Source organism: Sesamum indicum, linkage group LG6 (genome assembly GCF_026168435.1).
Source record: "Sesamum indicum cultivar Baizhima isolate 11 linkage group LG6, ASM2616843v1, whole genome shotgun sequence".
NCBI classification, from domain to species: domain Eukaryota; kingdom Viridiplantae; phylum Streptophyta; class Magnoliopsida; order Lamiales; family Pedaliaceae; genus Sesamum; species Sesamum indicum.
Genome location: NC_142662.1, coordinates 8,857,534 through 8,874,688, shown reverse-complemented (window position 1 = coordinate 8,874,688; position 17,155 = coordinate 8,857,534). Strand labels below are relative to the sequence as shown.

The 17,155-nt window shown below is 35.3% G+C and overlaps 1 protein-coding gene across 1 annotated transcript; it reads left to right on the top strand.

Moving 5' to 3' along the window:
• The first annotated feature begins 4,030 nt into the window (after nt 1-4,030).
• On the top strand, nt 4,031-6,338 carry LOC148787709 (ubiquitin C-terminal hydrolase 12-like). The gene is made up of 5 exons (XM_088882087.1): nt 4,031-4,410; nt 5,249-5,591; nt 5,670-5,771; nt 5,856-5,927; nt 6,048-6,338. Exons 2-5 carry the CDS (start codon nt 5,508-5,510, stop codon nt 6,156-6,158), a joined length of 369 nt encoding a protein of 122 aa, XP_088738213.1. The 5' UTR covers nt 4,031-4,410; nt 5,249-5,507; the 3' UTR covers nt 6,159-6,338.
• The last annotated feature ends 10,817 nt before the right edge of the window (nt 6,339-17,155 follow it).

Sequence of the window (17,155 nt, the reverse complement as noted above, 5' to 3'; positions counted from 1 at the left end):
ATTTCATCTAAGGATGAATTTTATACACATGTCGTGTATACTTGAATGTAATAGAATTTGTAACTAACAACTGCACTAGGAAATTTAATCTCCCTCTATGTCAGAGAAGAACTAATAACAAAAATCAACCTTATTAGTTCACTAAGCTATCAATTGGAACTTTTCTTATTATAAGATCTGCTTGTTTATGTATGTAAATGTATTTTCTCCCCTCTGTACATGATTAGCCTATGTCCAATATCATTTACTCTTATAGGAGTACACTTTTGTTCTTGTTGTGAAGCATGTTATTTTTTTAGTAATTTTAACAATTTATCATTTACTCTTAGTTGTTGTTGTTGTTGTTACTTGTACTGTGTCAGGAAAATAGCATGTTTCGTCCAATAAGTTAGTAATTTTGACCATTTAGGAATCTACTATTTTCTTAAATATCCATAATGTAATTAAAGTTGTAGTTCTTTTGACTCTTTTGTCACTTGTACTATGTTGGGAAAATAATTTTTTTGTATCATAATTTAGGTCTACTTTTTGTCCCATTGGCTATGGAATTCTCACCTTTGTCCCTGTAACTTATGAAAAGCAACACTTTTGGTCTCATTAAACCTTTCTGTTAGATATTTTAACGAAAACACATGGTCATTGGGACTTTACACTTTTGGTCCCTTGGTTACATGACTCTCACTTTAGTCCGAACTTAAAAATACAACACTTTCGTTCCATGCACTTAACTATCACGTAGTTTTTTTCGTTAATTATCTAATGAAAAGGTGTCATGACACTAAAAGTACTATGTTTTGAAAGTTAGCGACCAAAAGTGTTAGTCCCATAACCAATGGGACCAAAAGTGGACGGGTTTATTTTGTGAGAAGGAAAATGTTATTTCCCATACTTGTACTATGTTCGTAATAGCTAAAATTGAAGATAACTGACAGGAAGAGATTGCTAGAGAATTTCTTACACCGGTGTACTTCCAGCCTTTTTGGCTATGCGGATAGTGCCAAAATAAAACTTATCGTCCTAATCGGCCATTGACACTCCTAGAGAAGTCCTACACCGTAAATATCTTATGCTTTTTAATTACATTTTTTATCACTTTTGCCACATCATTATGTGGTTTTTCTTGGTTGTGTTCACATTGGATTTTCTACTCCTGTTGCATCTTCTATTTAGTTTCACATATATATTTTGATGTGTATAAATTCTTTTCCTTAGATAAAATTAATAACATAATCTTTAGACACGTGATATCTATATGTGAAACAAAATAGAAGATGCAACAAGAATTATAATTGAAAATGTAGTTTGAGTCGTGTTGGGTAATATATAACATTTGCTTCTTGTTTTCTATTCTCTTTTGGGTAATTGTAAGGATATGAGTTCGACTAAATTTTATGATTCAAGCTCAAGTTCGGGCTCGACATAACTTGAAAAGGAAAAACTAAGTTCGAAACTCAAGGTTATTTATTAAGAAAATTTAAAATTTTGATTGGGAAGATAACTTTAAAACATTAATGTATTTAAGAATATTTATTAAACATATTACACAAACAAAAGAAAGATTTACCTTATGATTGTATGATTGGTGGTAGCCCTCATTTAAGATTATTATATGATTGTAGGTCAGCCATTTAAAGAGGTTATCAAGTAAGAATCCCAATGATGAGCTGCAGTTGTTTTTAAAAGTAGAGCGTGCATAGGTAATTCGTGATAATTCCATTGTATGTAGTAAATGAGCTTTGAAGGCCTTTCTTTACATCACTGGTCTTATTAAATTCTGTACTATGATTAAGGATTTGCCCGCCAGCCCTCTCCCTGATAAAGAAAGTGAGGGCATTTTACTGTTCTTTAAACTTTATGAGCCTAAGAAAGGGGAGTTAAGGTATTTTTCTTGCTCCCTTGTTTCCCATGAGGTTCTATGTGGAGTAAATATCTATAGAAAGGACTGACACAAGTAATTCTCTGAAAAGTAAAGATAAAAGAATGATATTGGGTTTTAATCTACTCTCTTTTCATACCAGATATGCTATAAGACTTTTTATCAAGAGCTATGACAAGACATCAGATAATCTAGAGAAGTTAAATCAACTTGCAGGCTCTGCTCCTGATAAAGAGATAGAACTCTTCGAGGTTTGTTCCAGTATATGAATGGAAGAGATAGTATTTGCTTATTTCTAAATCTTGGCAACAATCCTAATAGATTGTTGTTAGCTGCAACTTAAAATGAAACCCACATGCAACTGTTTTCATTAAATGGAGCTATTATTGCATCCGTCAAATGTCATGGAGATGAGCATAACTCATGTTAGATGCAATTTCTTTACAAGGACTTAAAGATTGCTATGCATATGGAACATAATGCACATATTCATTTTAAATGGTGAAGATATCTTTCATAAAATGCACAAATACAGTTTAAATGTTGAAGATATCATTCAGAAAATGCCCAAATATATTTTAAATGGTGAAGATATCTTGTGTTTGAGCCTACAGTCATGTGTGCGTACATTGACACGGGACTTACATTTACATCTAACCAGGTATATGAAAATCACAAGCACAAGTATCTTGTCAGGACAAAGATTGTATTTTTTATAACTTTCTGGTTTCTTTTATTGCAGCTAGAGGATGGGGACATTGTCTGGTATCAAACGTCACTGCCTGCTCAAACAAGGAAGCTATTTTGTTGCCTGGATATTCCATCTTTCCTTGAATACCAACATAGCCTTCAAGTACATTTTCATAAATATTGTGTTGATATTAATTAGTAATATTTATCTGTATGCATTAGCATCTTAGGTAGAATCACTATATTGTAGTTACAAGATATATGTTTCACATGTCATATTTCATTCTTATGTTGATGGTGTTGCGCATATATGTCAAAACTCACTTTATACATTCCTCCATCCGGACCTCGGTGCAAATGAGCATGCACGTGCGTACTTCCTTCTAACCTTCAACTTTTAGTTATTTTTAATGAGAGTATATCTCTACTAGATGTTGTGCTTGTTATTCTTTCAAATAGTCCCGTCTCATTGAAATTCTCTTCTATAGGTTCCCTTTGTAGTGTAATATCAATAGTTATTTATAATTTTAGAATTCATATAGTAGCTTTGCATTAGACTGAAAACCATATCTCTAGCTGTCTCGAGTTTACACTTATCCAATATCTCGCACCTAGAAAATGAATCATTATGTTTTTACTTGAATTTTATACTTAATAATATCAATACGAGGGCTAAAATAGATGAGACTCATATTTGCCACATTGGAGCTTGCTATTGCAAGCACCCTATGCTGCAAACCTCTTAAGATGAATTTTATAGGTTCCCTTTGTAGTGTAATATCAATAGTTATTTATAATTTTAGAATTCATATAGTAGCTTTGCATTAGACTGAAAAACCATATCTCTAGCTGTCTCGAGTTTACACTTATCCATTATCTCGCACCTAGAAAATGAATCATTATGTTTTTACTTGAATTTTATACTTAAAAATATCAATACGAGGGCTAACATAGATGAGACTCGTATTTGCCACATTGGAGCTTGCTATTGCAAGCACCCTATGCTGCAAACCTCTTAAGATGAACAACCCATTTATATTGGATATTTGCGTTCTTGCTTGCTCTCCAACTTATCTTTTATTTTTCTCTACGTGTTTCTCCTCCTTGACATAGTGAGTGATGTATAAGCTAACTAAAGATAGCATAGTTAAATTACCTTCCTAGCCCATATTATTTGTTTGATAAAAAATTTTTACCTATTGAAGTATTTGGATATTTGATGTAATTATTCGCTTAAAATTATAGAAACTATAAAATATGCACATTGTCTCTCCAAGAAAGCATGAATCATTATGGAATATAATGTTATATTATCCAATGATGTTGTTGGATATTTTGGCCCATGCCCGCCCCCCCTCCCCCACTTGGATGGCAACCCAGTTGTTCACTCGGCCCATTACTGGACCCTTCTTCTACTTAACCCTAAATTACTACTTAATCTTATTCTTCCACTATTCAGCCGATGCCTCTTCCTCTCCCTCTTTTCTATCTCTGGTTTTGTTCCTCTCAAGTTTTCAATGCTCTTGGAAATCTCTCATCATCTCACCTCTTTCTATCTCTGTGTCTGTATTATATCTATTTATATATGTATATTGGTCTTCTCTAGTTTTAAGGAGATAGAACAACAGCAAAACTAAAAGCTTTTTCATGAAATACTTTGTGAGAATGTTTGCTGAGTGTGAAAGAAACTTTTTAGTGGAATTCTGAGTGATTCTAAACGAAGTGTAAGTGGTCTCTTTGTGGGTCTTTTTGTCTTGGTGGCTTTGTGAATTTTTTGCAACCATGAGGGTTGCCGGCCGGGGTGGCGCTTGGGCATTCGGTTTTCGGATCTGACTCTTGAGCCAGTTACTTTACTGCTTTCCATATTGCTATTTTTCTATTATTCTTTCTTTATTCATTGATCTAGAATTATTGTATAAGGGTTTTCAAATGCACCATTATCTCTGTAGTTATTGTTTAATTTGGGTTCATCATTTTGTTGATAAATTTCCGAACAGATCTCATCATATTATCTTGCCCGATTCTTTGAAATTCCTCGCTCTTTCTATTTCTCCCTCTCTTGCACCTTGTTTCTCGTTATTTTAGTGTGATGCCTATGTTTGTGTGCTTTATTGCTCTTCAACTTCTCTTTTATTTTCTCTCTTTTCATTTCTCCTCCTTGAAATGGTCCCTTTTATCACATAGTCGATCTTGTGCCTCTATTGACTACTGTACGTTAATTGCCTGAACAAAGCATAACTGATTACTTTCCTAGCCCGTATTATTTGTTTGACTACAAAAGGTTTTACCTATTGAAGTATTTTGGTATTTGATGCTATTATTTGCTTATTAATATACAAAATATAAAATTTGTACGTTCTCACTTTCGAGAAACAATGAATCATATCGGAGTATAATATTATCGAGTGATCTCATCATATTTTCTTCCACGATTCTTTAAAATTTTTGCTCTTTCTCTTACACCTAGTCTTGATTCCCATTATCTTGGTGTGAATGTGCTTGTGCATACCTGGACACTATTAGTTACTCAATGTACCCCATTTATAACATCTATTTCCTTTCACTGACCCCAAAATAATGGTTCTAAGTCTAAAAATATTCTTTTTCCCCATTTAAATCAATGATGTGATGCTTCTAACTTCATCTAATATATCCTGACCTTTTTGGTTTGTTGTTCTGCAGGTTATCCACTTTCGCTCCTTGGAAAGGCTTGAAAAGGATGAATTTTGTTTACAACTATGAGTTTAATAGAAGATAGACTTTTAATTTTAGAGTGTAATTTCCTATGTTATGATTGGTAATATTGATCCACTTAACGCTGCTATTCTAATTCCACTAATTGTGAACGTCAAAGTTTGATTCAAATGATGAAGTTGTTAGAAAAGCAGCAAACCAACTCGGAGTTGATGATCCGTCCAAACTACGGCTTAGATCACACAATATGTACTCTCAGCGACCAAAAGCTCATCCGATAAGATATCGAGAAGTAGAAAATTTGTTAGAGATGTTGCTGCATTATATCCAAGTATGCATTCATACAACTCTAAGTCGGGATTCATTTGATGAGGGTGTGAAACTAACAAAGCATTACTTTCTTGTTCAGCTTTCTGATATTCTGTACTTTGAAGTAGTGGATATACCTCTGCTAGAATTTCAAGAGTTGAGAATCCTCAAACTAGCTTTCAGCTATGCGGCAAACTCTAAAGTGAGTATTCATACATATGCAAGACTTGCAAATTTATTTTATATTTAGCAAACATTAAATATCTTATTTGTTTTCCATATATAGCTAGAAACTCACAGTATTAAGTTGCCAAAAGAAAGAACTGTTGGTGATGCGGTTGAGCATCTCAAGGAGAAGGTAATATAGCTGACAAGTTATTGCCGGGACTGTATGTGTGTGTGTTCCTAAAATTCTAAGATTTGTCGCATAACATAGCGTTATATGATTTTTAACTTTTGCAATGTTTACATTAAACAGGTGAAACTTTCTTGTCCAAATGCAGAGCTCAGGTTGCTGGTAGTATTCTTGCACAAGATATATAGGGTCCTGAATTATTGCATCTTCTTTTTGTTTCATTTATTAGTTTAGTAATATTAATATCAAAATAATATTCTTCTAAAATTTTACTTAATAATCCAACTAAAATAGTTAAATTCAATTTATCTTATGCTGAAAATCTTGTATGGGTTGACTGCACACAAATTGCACGTGTCGGAGATATGCACTCTGACTTGAAAGTTGAGTCTCATTAGTTCCTAGGTTTTTGTATTTTGCTCATGTGGTCTTCACTTAGTAAATTGTATATTGTGTTTCCAAATTGATGTTAGAAATTCCTTATGTCTAGCCTTCTATGTTTATTTTTTTAAGTTGCTGAAACTCCAAGTTCCTATAGATATATCCTAATAGTGATAAGATCGCAGTAATAAATGACAATCCCTGGACTTTACGAGCAGAGGAGGTCGGTTTCTATCTCTATACATATGTGTATCTATGTATATAAATGCTTGCGTTTTTCAGGTGATACACATAACAAAAAATATCTTGCTAATTGCTTTCCATGTCAGTATTGTGTCTTTGATAGGCTACGACACTTTTTCCTTTAAAATTGGCTCCCCATATGCTCATCTTTAATATCAACAATTTCTCCACTTCTATAATTTCTCATTATAGATTCCAGAGGAAGAGAAGTTTCTTGGCCTAAGTAAATGTTTGATTCATGTGTGTCACTTCATGCATAAGGATGCTCAAAAGCAGACGGTAGTATTTTCAGTTCGTTAATTCATAGTTTTCCTCAGATATTTGTACTCGTCCTGCCTCTCTAATTCAACTGCAAGTGCATCTCTTTCATTTTATTACTTTTAATTCTTATATATTCATTTTGCATCTGGCAACGAATTAAAAATCCTAGCGAGCCATTTTTATTGAAGATCAATGATGGTGAAACTTTATCGTATCAAGGTTTGTGTGTTGAACAAGTTGCAAGTACGAGATGAGGAATTTTCCAAGGTATTACAGCCCGACCCTAATTGTTACGGGTAAATTATATTTTTGTCCCACAAATGGATCTGCTTCCAATTTTGGTTCCATACTCAGATCAATTCGCACATTGAGTCCCATATGTGGTTTTTTCGTTTTCAATTTGAGGACCATTGAGGAATTTCCATCTAATTAATTACGACAGTTACTCTCTCCGTTAGTCAATACAATCAAAATAAAGATAAATTATATTTTTGGTCCCATAAATGGACATGTTTCCAATTTTGGTCCCACAAGTAAATGTGTGAATTGGCCTGAGTGGGGACCACAATTGAAAATAGTTCCACTTGTGGGACCAAAAATATAATTTACCCTAATTGTTACAATCACTTTAAATGAAAATTATGGTATGATGCTTCTATGGTTAGGCATGCTACAACTTCGACTTTCTGCTTGAAAATTCTTCCTTTTATGATAGTGGAGATTTGCTTTTGTGTCTCATAGTCAAGTAGAATACTTCGATGACACAGATGCTTTGTTTGATCATTTCTAGGTCTCACTCACTCTCTCAAAAAGACACACTCTATGAGAATATTTACATGCAGATGCGTCTATTAAAGAGGAGGTCTGTTTGACTATGCGACACAAAAGCAAATCTCCACTGCATAAAATCGAAAAAAGTATTTGAGTCCTCCAAGTATTGTTCTTGACTATGCGACACAAAAGCAAATCTCGACTGCATAAAATCGAGAAGATTCAAGCAAAAAGTAGAAGTTGTAGCATGTCTAACCACATAAGCATCATACGATCATTTTCATTTAAAGTGATTGTAACAATTAGACTTGGGCTGTAATACCTTGGAAAATTCCTCATCTCGTACTTGCAACTTGTTCTGCACACGAACCTTGATACAAGACAAAGTTTCACCATCATTGATCATCAATAAAAATGGCTTGCCAAGATTTTTAATTCGCTGCCAGAAGCAAAATGAATATATATGAATTAAAAGTCAGAAAATAAAAGTAACAAAATAAGTGACACATGAATCAAGCATTTACTTGGGCCAAGAAATTTCTCTTCCTCTGGAATCTGCAATGAAAAATTATAAAAGTGGAGAAATTCTTGATATTGAAGATGAACGTACGGGGAAGCCAATTTTAAAGGAAAAAGTATTGTAGCCTATATTAAAGAGGAGGTCTGTTTCTTCCCAATTTTATAGGCTACAGCACTTTTTCCTTTAAAATTGGCTTCCCCATACGTTCATCTTTAATATCAACAATTTCTCTACTTTTATAATTTCTCATTGCAAATTTCAGATAAAAAGAAATTTCTTGGCCCAAGTAAATGTTTGATTCATGTGTGTCACTTCATTTTGTTACTTTTATTTTCTGACTTTTAATTTTTATATATTCATTTTGCTTCTGGCAGTGAATTAAAAATCTTGGCAAGCCATTTTTATTGATGATCAATGATGGTGAAACTTTGTCTCGTATCAAGGTTCGTGTGCAGAACAAGTTCGCAAGTACGATATGAGGAATTTTCCAAGGTATTACAGCCCAAGTCTAATTGTTACTATCACTTCAAATAAAAATGATGGTATGATGCTTATGTGGTTAGGCAAGCTACAACTTCTACTTTCTGCTTGAATCTTCTCGATTTTTTGCAGTGGAGATTTTCTTTTGTGTCGCATAGTCAACCACAATACTTGGAGGACTCAGATACTTTGTTCGACCATTTCTAGGTCTCACTCACTCTCTCCCACAAACACATTCTGTGACAGTATTTATATGCTGATGAACTTAAATTTCATAATATGTTTTGACTCTACAGAGAAGCAGTATTTGTGTTTCTTGGGAGCAATATCTTGGACTGGAACACGTTAACAATACCCCCGGAGAAGGCCTCCTGCAGCAAATTAGGTAATCTATACTTTGTTTTATTTTCATTTTATTTAATAAATTTGATTTTGTTGCTCGATGTTGATAATTTTGCCGAATGTTTTGCAGAAAGATAAAAATTTCATTTCATGCTATATGTCCTTTTAGTTATCTACTGCACAGATAAGTTGATTGCTATATTATGACTTCCTAACCCTTACGTGCAAAGAGAAAACTTAATATGTCATGCTATACAACACAAGACATACCGTACTAGAAACGAAAATAAGACATTAAACGTACTGAGTTTACGAATTCATGACATATATTTGTTTTATATATGTAGTTACAGTGATATGTTTGTGTTTTCTATAAGAATAGTTCTAACTAAGATCTAAAATAACCTCTTATTTTCTGTATCGCATCTCACATAACAAGCCTTTGAGGATATACAATTAGGAGTGTGGTGGCCAGTGGGGTCCTTACATAGCCAAATCTTGAAAATCCATAAGTAAAACATTTGGAAAAACGTATGGAACCCCCTTGTGATATCGCAATGAGCAAATTACCCCCTTATGAAAAAATAAATAGCGATTTACCTTCCTATAATTTTTAAAATACAACAGTTTACCTCCCTATGTTTTTCAAAATGGAGCAATTTACCTCCCTATAAACAACGGGGTAAATTGCTATATTTTTTTTTATAGGGGGTGATGTGCTTATTTTTAATATCACAGGGGGGTAAATTGCTATTCCCCCGTAAAACATTAATCAAAGTTGAGAGTGTAATATACATATTTGTACATATATGGGAGAGCTTCTCTTGTTGTAGGGTTTCCTATCGATTCACATGTAATCCAACAGCTTATTGTGGGTGTTCTAGATTTGTGTTGTGGATGACTAATCAGCTGCTTTAGAATGGACAATGAGAATCGTATTCTAGATTTGTTGTATGAGTTGTATATAGTACTTGTAATTGTTAATTATACTTGGCTTCATGTACATTACTGTTGGGAGATGTCTATTTTTTTAATTGTATATATAGAAATATATATATATATATATAGATAGATAGATAAGGAGATAGATTGAAGAGCAATTGAAGGTGTTTATGTATTGTCATTACTCTTCTTCTTGTGCTCAATCTTGTTGTTATCCTCCCCACTACCACTAGCTTCGATAAACCATAGTAACTTTTATCTGGCGCAGTAGATTTGTCTTATTTCTCATTTATTCTCATGAGGTAATTTGTATTTGATGGTTTTTCTCCTAGTTCTTGGGATTGCGAAATTGGTCATATTTTAAGGTTAATAGGACTAAAATTTTCTTAGGCATAAGAACATGTGAAAGGACAAAGTAACAAATGAAAGTGGATAATTACCTTATCCCCTAAGATTTAATGTCAATATAAATGTTCATTTGGGTTTTGTGATATATGTGTGCTTTTATAAAATGTTAAGTCTGAGGAATTCGATTCATTGAAAGAGATACGTACTATAGGGGGTTTTATTGAGTGAGTGTTTATTAAAATACGATTATAATATTATACCACTTTTATTAATTTTCAGCCCATCTCCAAGATAAACTAAAACAGGCCACACGATTGGGTGGATTTAATTCACCTGGACTGTGTGTATTTTGTTTTGTTATTGGTTTTGCCTTGTTTCTCAACATCATGATATGGTATTGACCATGAGTGGCCCGATCTTTACGGCGTAGGCTAGAAATGGATAAATTGGTCCGTGACCTAAGGAATGTAAACAGCCAACCACATTCTACGAACGTGACCAACTACTTAGAACATTCAACCAACCACAAGCACGAGTAAACCAATCCACACAACGACACACTTGGGTCGAGCATGAATTGGAGGCTTTGTGAATTTGAATCACCAATCTAATAGACTAGATTGTCAAAGCAAAGGTTTCACCAAAGCTAAAACAACTATACAACTCTCCAAATTAAGAGAACACTCAATATATTATAATCTTAGATCAATTTTTGAATAATTCAATTGTATCCCGCATGCATGGCTGGTATGTGCCTTTTTTATAAGCCTAAAATACTTCCAAATTAACCTTTCATATCGCAAGTGACTCCTTGGTGTACGTACATTCAATACTTGGTCAAAAATGACTAAAAACTAAGCATTCTTGGTCAAAAATGAGTAAAACCCATGCATGACCATGTGAATCTGAAAATTTGTGTATAAATGCACTTTGAATGTATTTGAAAGGTCTCCTTTGACCACATGGCTGTACTTGGATGAGTTGGGCTACTATTGTGGGCTTCCTTGGGCTTGAATTAATGAAATTAAGCTCACATGTTGGGCCTCCGATTGTGACTTGATCCCATTAGCAAAGACTAAGTTAGATTGGGCTTGAATTACTTCTTGCATTCTCTTCAACCTTTCTCTTGTCATTGGCCCACTTCCAATGGTTAAATCTCGGTCCATTGGATCTTGAATTTCTTTTTCTTGGTGGACGCCCTCGGTGTTCCTATCATCGTCCCCTTCTTGAAAAGGAGTCGTCCTCGACTCTTCATTATCTGCATCATAAAAAGGAGAAAGATGAGAAACATTAAAAGTAGCACTTACTCCGTACTGACCAGTTAAATCAAGTGTGTAAGAATTGTTATTAATCCTTTCAAGGACTCGGAATGGTCCATCCCCTCTTAGCATGAGCTTGGACTTCCTTTTGTTTGAAAACCTCTCTTTTCTAAGATGCAACCACACTAAGTCTCCCGGTTCAAAGATAACTCATTTCCTTCCCTTGTTCACTAGGTTCTTGTATTGTTGAGTCATCCTCTCAATGTTACTTTTGACCTTTTCATGGATTTTCTTGACAAATTTAGCACGTTTCTTTCCATCCATATTTACTTTCTCCTGCAAAGGCAAGGGCATTAAATCAATACGTGCAAGAGGATTAAAAGCATAAACAATTTGAAAGGGTGAAAACTTAGTAGCGGAGTGGATAGCCCTATTGTAAGCAAACTCGACATGCGGTAGACACTCTTCCCAACTCCTTAAGTTCTTCTAAACAATTGCTCTCAACAATGTCGAAAGTGTCCTATTGACTACCTCAGTTTGCCCATCGGTTTGGGGATGGCAAGCAGTAGAGAAAAGAAACTTAGTTCCAAGCTTGCCCCAAAATTTTTTCCAAAAGTAGCTAAGGAACTTGGCATCTCGATCGGAGACTATAGTCCATGGCATACCATGAAGCCTCACAATTTCCTGAAAGAAAAGATTAGCAATATTAGAGGCATCATCAACTTTATGGCATGCTATAAAGTGTGCCATTTTGGAAAACATGTCTACAACAATAAAAATAGAATCTCTCCCCCTCTTAGACCTAGGTAATCCCAAAACAAAGTCCATTGAAATATCTTCCCAAGGTACACTAGGAATAGGGAGGGGCATGTACAATCCATGGGGATTAAGCTTTGACTTTGCCTTATGACAAACAATGCATTTTTCCACAAACTTCTCAACATTTGTACGCATTTTTGACCAATAAAAGTGTTCGCTCAAGACTCCCAAAGTTATAGAAATACCAAAGTGACCCATCAAACTCCCAGAATATGCTCCATTTAACAATAATGAACGAACAGAACAATTAGGAACATAAAGCGGGTTGGCTCGAAATAAAAATTCATCATGCAAATAGAATTTGTCCCATCCAATACTTGGGCTGCAATTTCCAAACACATTATCATAATAAACATCATTAGCATACAAATTTTTGATGAATTCAAAACCAAGAATTTTAGCATCCATTCTTGAAAGTAAAACATACCTTCTTGAAAGTGCATTAGCAACAATGTTCTTCTTACCTTTCTTGTGCCTGATCACATATGGAAATGACTCAATAAACTCTACTTTGCATGTCGACGGCTAAGCTTGCGTTGACTTTTAATATACTTGAGTTATTCATGATCAGAATGTATTACAAACTCTTTCATTCACAAATAATGTTGCCAAGTTTCCTATACTCTAACCAATGCATAAAGCTCCTTATCAAATGTAGGGTAGTTCAGTGTCGGCCGACTTAGTTTCTCACTGAAATATGCAACCGGTCTACCTCATTGCATAAGTACTCCCACTATGCCAATCCCACTTGCATCATATTCAATTTCAAAAGTCTTATAAAAGTCGGGAAGGGCTAGCAAAGGGGTATGGATAAGCTTCTCTTTTATACCATGAAAGGCTTTCTCTTGTGTGTTTCCCCACTTGAATGGAATATTCTTCTTGGTTAACTCATTAAATGGGGCTGCCATGGTGCTAAAGTCCTTCACAAATCGCCTATAAAAGCTTGCAAGGCCGTGAAAGCTCCTCACTTCTCCAATAGTGGTGGGGATTGGACAATCTCGAATAGCTTTGACTTTTTCTTTATCAACTGTGATTCCTTCACCCCTCACAACAAAACCAAGGAAAACAACTTTATTAGTGCAAAAGTCACACTTTTTCAAGTTTCCAAACAACCTTTCCTTTCTTAGAACCTCTAGGACTTGTTTTAAATGTGTTACACGCTCTTCCGAAGTCCTACTATAAACAAGGATGTCATCCAAGTACACTACCACAAATTTGCCTATAAATGCACGCAAAACATGATTCATCAATCTCATAAATGTGCTAGGTGCATTACTAAGTTCAAATGGCATAACCAACCAGTCATAAAGCCCGTGCTTTGTTTTGAAAGCGGTTTTCCATTCATCTCCTTCTTTTATTCTAATTTGATGATAACCACTTTTTAAATCAATTTTAGAAAAGATAGTAGAACCATTTAACTCATCAAGCATATCGCCTATCCTAGGAATAGGGTGGCGATATCTTATCGTTATGTTGTTAATGGCTCAACAATCAACACACATCCGCTATGTGCCATCCTTCTTAGGCACTAGCAACACCGAAACTGCACAAGGACTAAGGCTCTCCCTCACATAACCTTTGGCCATAGCATTCTTGGATTTGCCTTTGAATCTCTTTGGTCTCTTCGGGATTGGTATGGTATGCTGGGCGGTTTGGCAAGGATGCTCCCGAAATGAAGTCAATTTGATGTTCGATCCCTCGAATGGGTGGCAAACCTGGTGGCATCTCATCCAGAAAAACATCTTCATAATCCTGCAAAACAGATGTAATAACACTAGGCAAAGAAGAGGTTAGGTCGTTATAATTCAACATAGCCTCTTTGTACACAAGTACTATGAGGTTTTGTTGAGAAAACAAAGCTTCCTTAATTTCACTTTTCTTACCAACTAGTAAACTCTCTTTCTCTTCTTTTTCCCTCTCCTTTTTCTTTCCTCTCGTAACTCTACTTTCTTTTTCTCCCTTTTTTGAATCTTTAATTCTTTTTTCACTCTCATTTTCACTTTCTTCTCTTCCTTTGTCTTTTCTCACACTCTCTGTTCTTTTCTCTCAATATCTAATCATGCAAAATCTGTTTTGGTGTCTTCGGATTGAGAGTTATTGATTCTCCTCGAAGAACAAAAGAGTAACAATTTTGGAATCCATCATGTCTTACATGCCTATCAAACTGCCATGGTCTTTCCAACAGTATGTGGCATGCTTTCATTGGTACAACATCACACAAAACCTCATCCTTATATCTTCCAATTGAAAACAATTCCTTTACTTGCTTGGTCACCATCAGCTCTCCACACTCATTCAACCATTGAAGCTTGTATGGGCGGTGGTGCTTGATAGTAGGTAGACTTAATTCTTGAACCAATTCAATACTTGCCATATTGCAACAACTACCACCATCAATAATCATACTATATACCTTTCCATGAACTTGACAGCGTGTATGGAACAAGTTTTCTCTTTGGCAATTATCTTCCTCTAGCATCTGGGCACTAAAGGTTCTTCTAGTAACAAGCAATTCTCCTTCTTCGGCATACTCTCCGTCACAATCTTCTTTTGATGATTCCTCTTTATTGATGATTTCTTCCTCGGTTTCCAACTCTCCATGATTGTTGAAGATCATTGTACGTCGGTTAGGACACTCACTTGCTATGTGTTCTCTCCCTTGGCACTTAAAACACTTTATATCACGATTTCTTGAAGAATTGGGTTCGGGTTGTACCTTTTTGACAGCAACTTGGTCACCATGTTTTGGATCTGCCTACTTGAATCTTGATGTAGAAGGGGCGTCTTTGTTAGGGTTGTTCTTCCATGACCGAATGCCGACGAGTTAGAAGTCCTCCTCAAAAGTCCTCTTCGCTTGAGTTGTTTTTCCACCTTGATGCCTTGGTGTACCAATCTCTTCAAGTTCTACATAGTGGTGCATCTCCACAACATTGACGATATCCCAATTGAGCCATGCAAGAAAAGAGCCATAGTTGCTTCATTGTCCTCTATAATGTTAGTTCGAATCATGGAAATCTCCATCTCCTTGTAGTACTCATCAGCACTTTTAGAACCTTGAGTAAGACGTTGGAGATGGTTGTGAAGCTAACGATGAAAATAGGATGGAACAAACCTTCTCCTCATGATTGCTCTCATCTCTTCCCATGTTGTGATGGGACGTTCACCATTCCTAACCCGTTCCTTTTGTATCTGATCCCACCAAACAAGAGCATAATCAATAAACTCAAGGGCTGCGAATTTTACCTTTTCACTCTCTAAGTAGTTGTGGCATGAAAAGATTTGCTCGACATGCATCTCCCACTCCAAATAGACTTCGGGATCACTTTTTCCTTTAAATGATGGAACGGTGACCTTAACTCCTCCTAGGCCACCGTCTTCTTCTCTAGGTCATCTCGATCTATCTCTTGGCTGATCCACTCTTCTTGGTCGAATGTCCTCATATTGTTCTCCATTGCTTGGATCCTCGAAATACTCATCATAAATAGGGGGCTGAGGATGTGAATTTAGAGCATGTCTTTGATTTGTAGCTCTTGGACCGGCTACTTGATTCTCTACTTGATCCAATCTTTCATGAAGTCCTTTTAGTTTACGGTCAAGCAACTTCTCAAAGTGGTTTTCTAAGGCTTGCATATGGAATGCATCGACCCCACCTTGCATCGTTTGTCCCGAGTTGTTGTCATCACTTGCTTGAGCAACTCCTTTATCTCGATTTTCTGCCATTTAGTAAAATATGTTTTCTTGTTTTTATAGGAACCTCACCAAATTCTTGCCACACTCTTTTTTCTCTCTTTATTTTTTCCCTCGTGTTTCACACCTCACTGAATAGGCTCACACTTTTGGCCCTCAATGATAGTCTCACTTCACTCAACACTCTCGAATTTAAGCTCCTCTGAAACTCAATGCTTTATCTAGTGACTCAAACACAAATGTCAATTGTTTTCTCAACCAAGTATGTGGATGTGGACGCTTCATAGTCACCCGTGACTAGAGAATGGTCTAAAGAAGTTCGATATAACTGGGAAAATGAAGACCAATTGCCTTACAAAGATAATAGCAAAGTAAAGTGATGAACCAATTTTTTTATTTGTTTCTTCTTTTTTTTTTTTTTGCTGCTCTTCCTTTTTTTTTGAGCTTTTCCTTTCACTGTTTTTTTTTTTTTTTGGCTTGTTCTTATATAACAATGGGAGGGGAGATATGGAAGATTGTGGTGGTAGATAAAAGATTCAAGGTAAATCAAACGAAATAAAGAAAGCCTGCCATATTACCTGTATCCATAAAAATGTGCGCGATATATGCCCTCAGACTAGATTATGACCATTTCGCTCTTCTAGCTAGAATTTTAACCATAGTCCATTCTATACTCACAATTAGGCCCAACATGCTTCTGAAATAAATTAAGACCCCATAAATTTATACCTTGCATTGACTGCTTGGTCTCCGACTATTCCAAGTTTTTGGTTTTACGAACTTCCTCCAACTACACTATCGCAGCAGATGGTTCACAGGCACTTGGCTCCTTCAACAACCAACAGCACAACCCTATTTTTTGTCCTACCTTAGAGCGTAAAAGAGACTCTAATATAGGGACTTAATAGAATTTTAGATAAACAAGTTGAACAGAAGTCTTGTTTTTATTGAAGAAATATAGAGAATATTACATAGCTATTAATCCTCTATTGGAGGACACAACTGTTTAGCTTCTCATATTATAGAGGACTTGACTTGTTGGGGAAACCCCCATAAACTGAAAGATTAAAACACTACAAATTATTGAAAGACTCTAGAACTCTAATACTTTGAAGAGTAGGAGAAGTTTTTCTAATGATCCCCATCTGTTTCATTGCATCTTTATTTATAAGCGTCCA

Excerpts from the sequence above, each read along its gene's own strand:
- LOC148787709 (XM_088882087.1), top strand. The coding sequence starts at position 5,508 with ATGTACTCTCAGCGACCAAAAGCTCATCCGATAAGATATCGAGAAGTA. Across the intron at positions 5,592-5,669 it reads TGTTGCTGCATTATATCCAA|CTTTCTGATATTCTGTACTT; the intron begins GTATGCATTCAT and ends TTTCTTGTTCAG. Across the intron at positions 5,928-6,047 it reads TTGAGCATCTCAAGGAGAAG|GTGAAACTTTCTTGTCCAAA; the intron begins GTAATATAGCTG and ends TACATTAAACAG.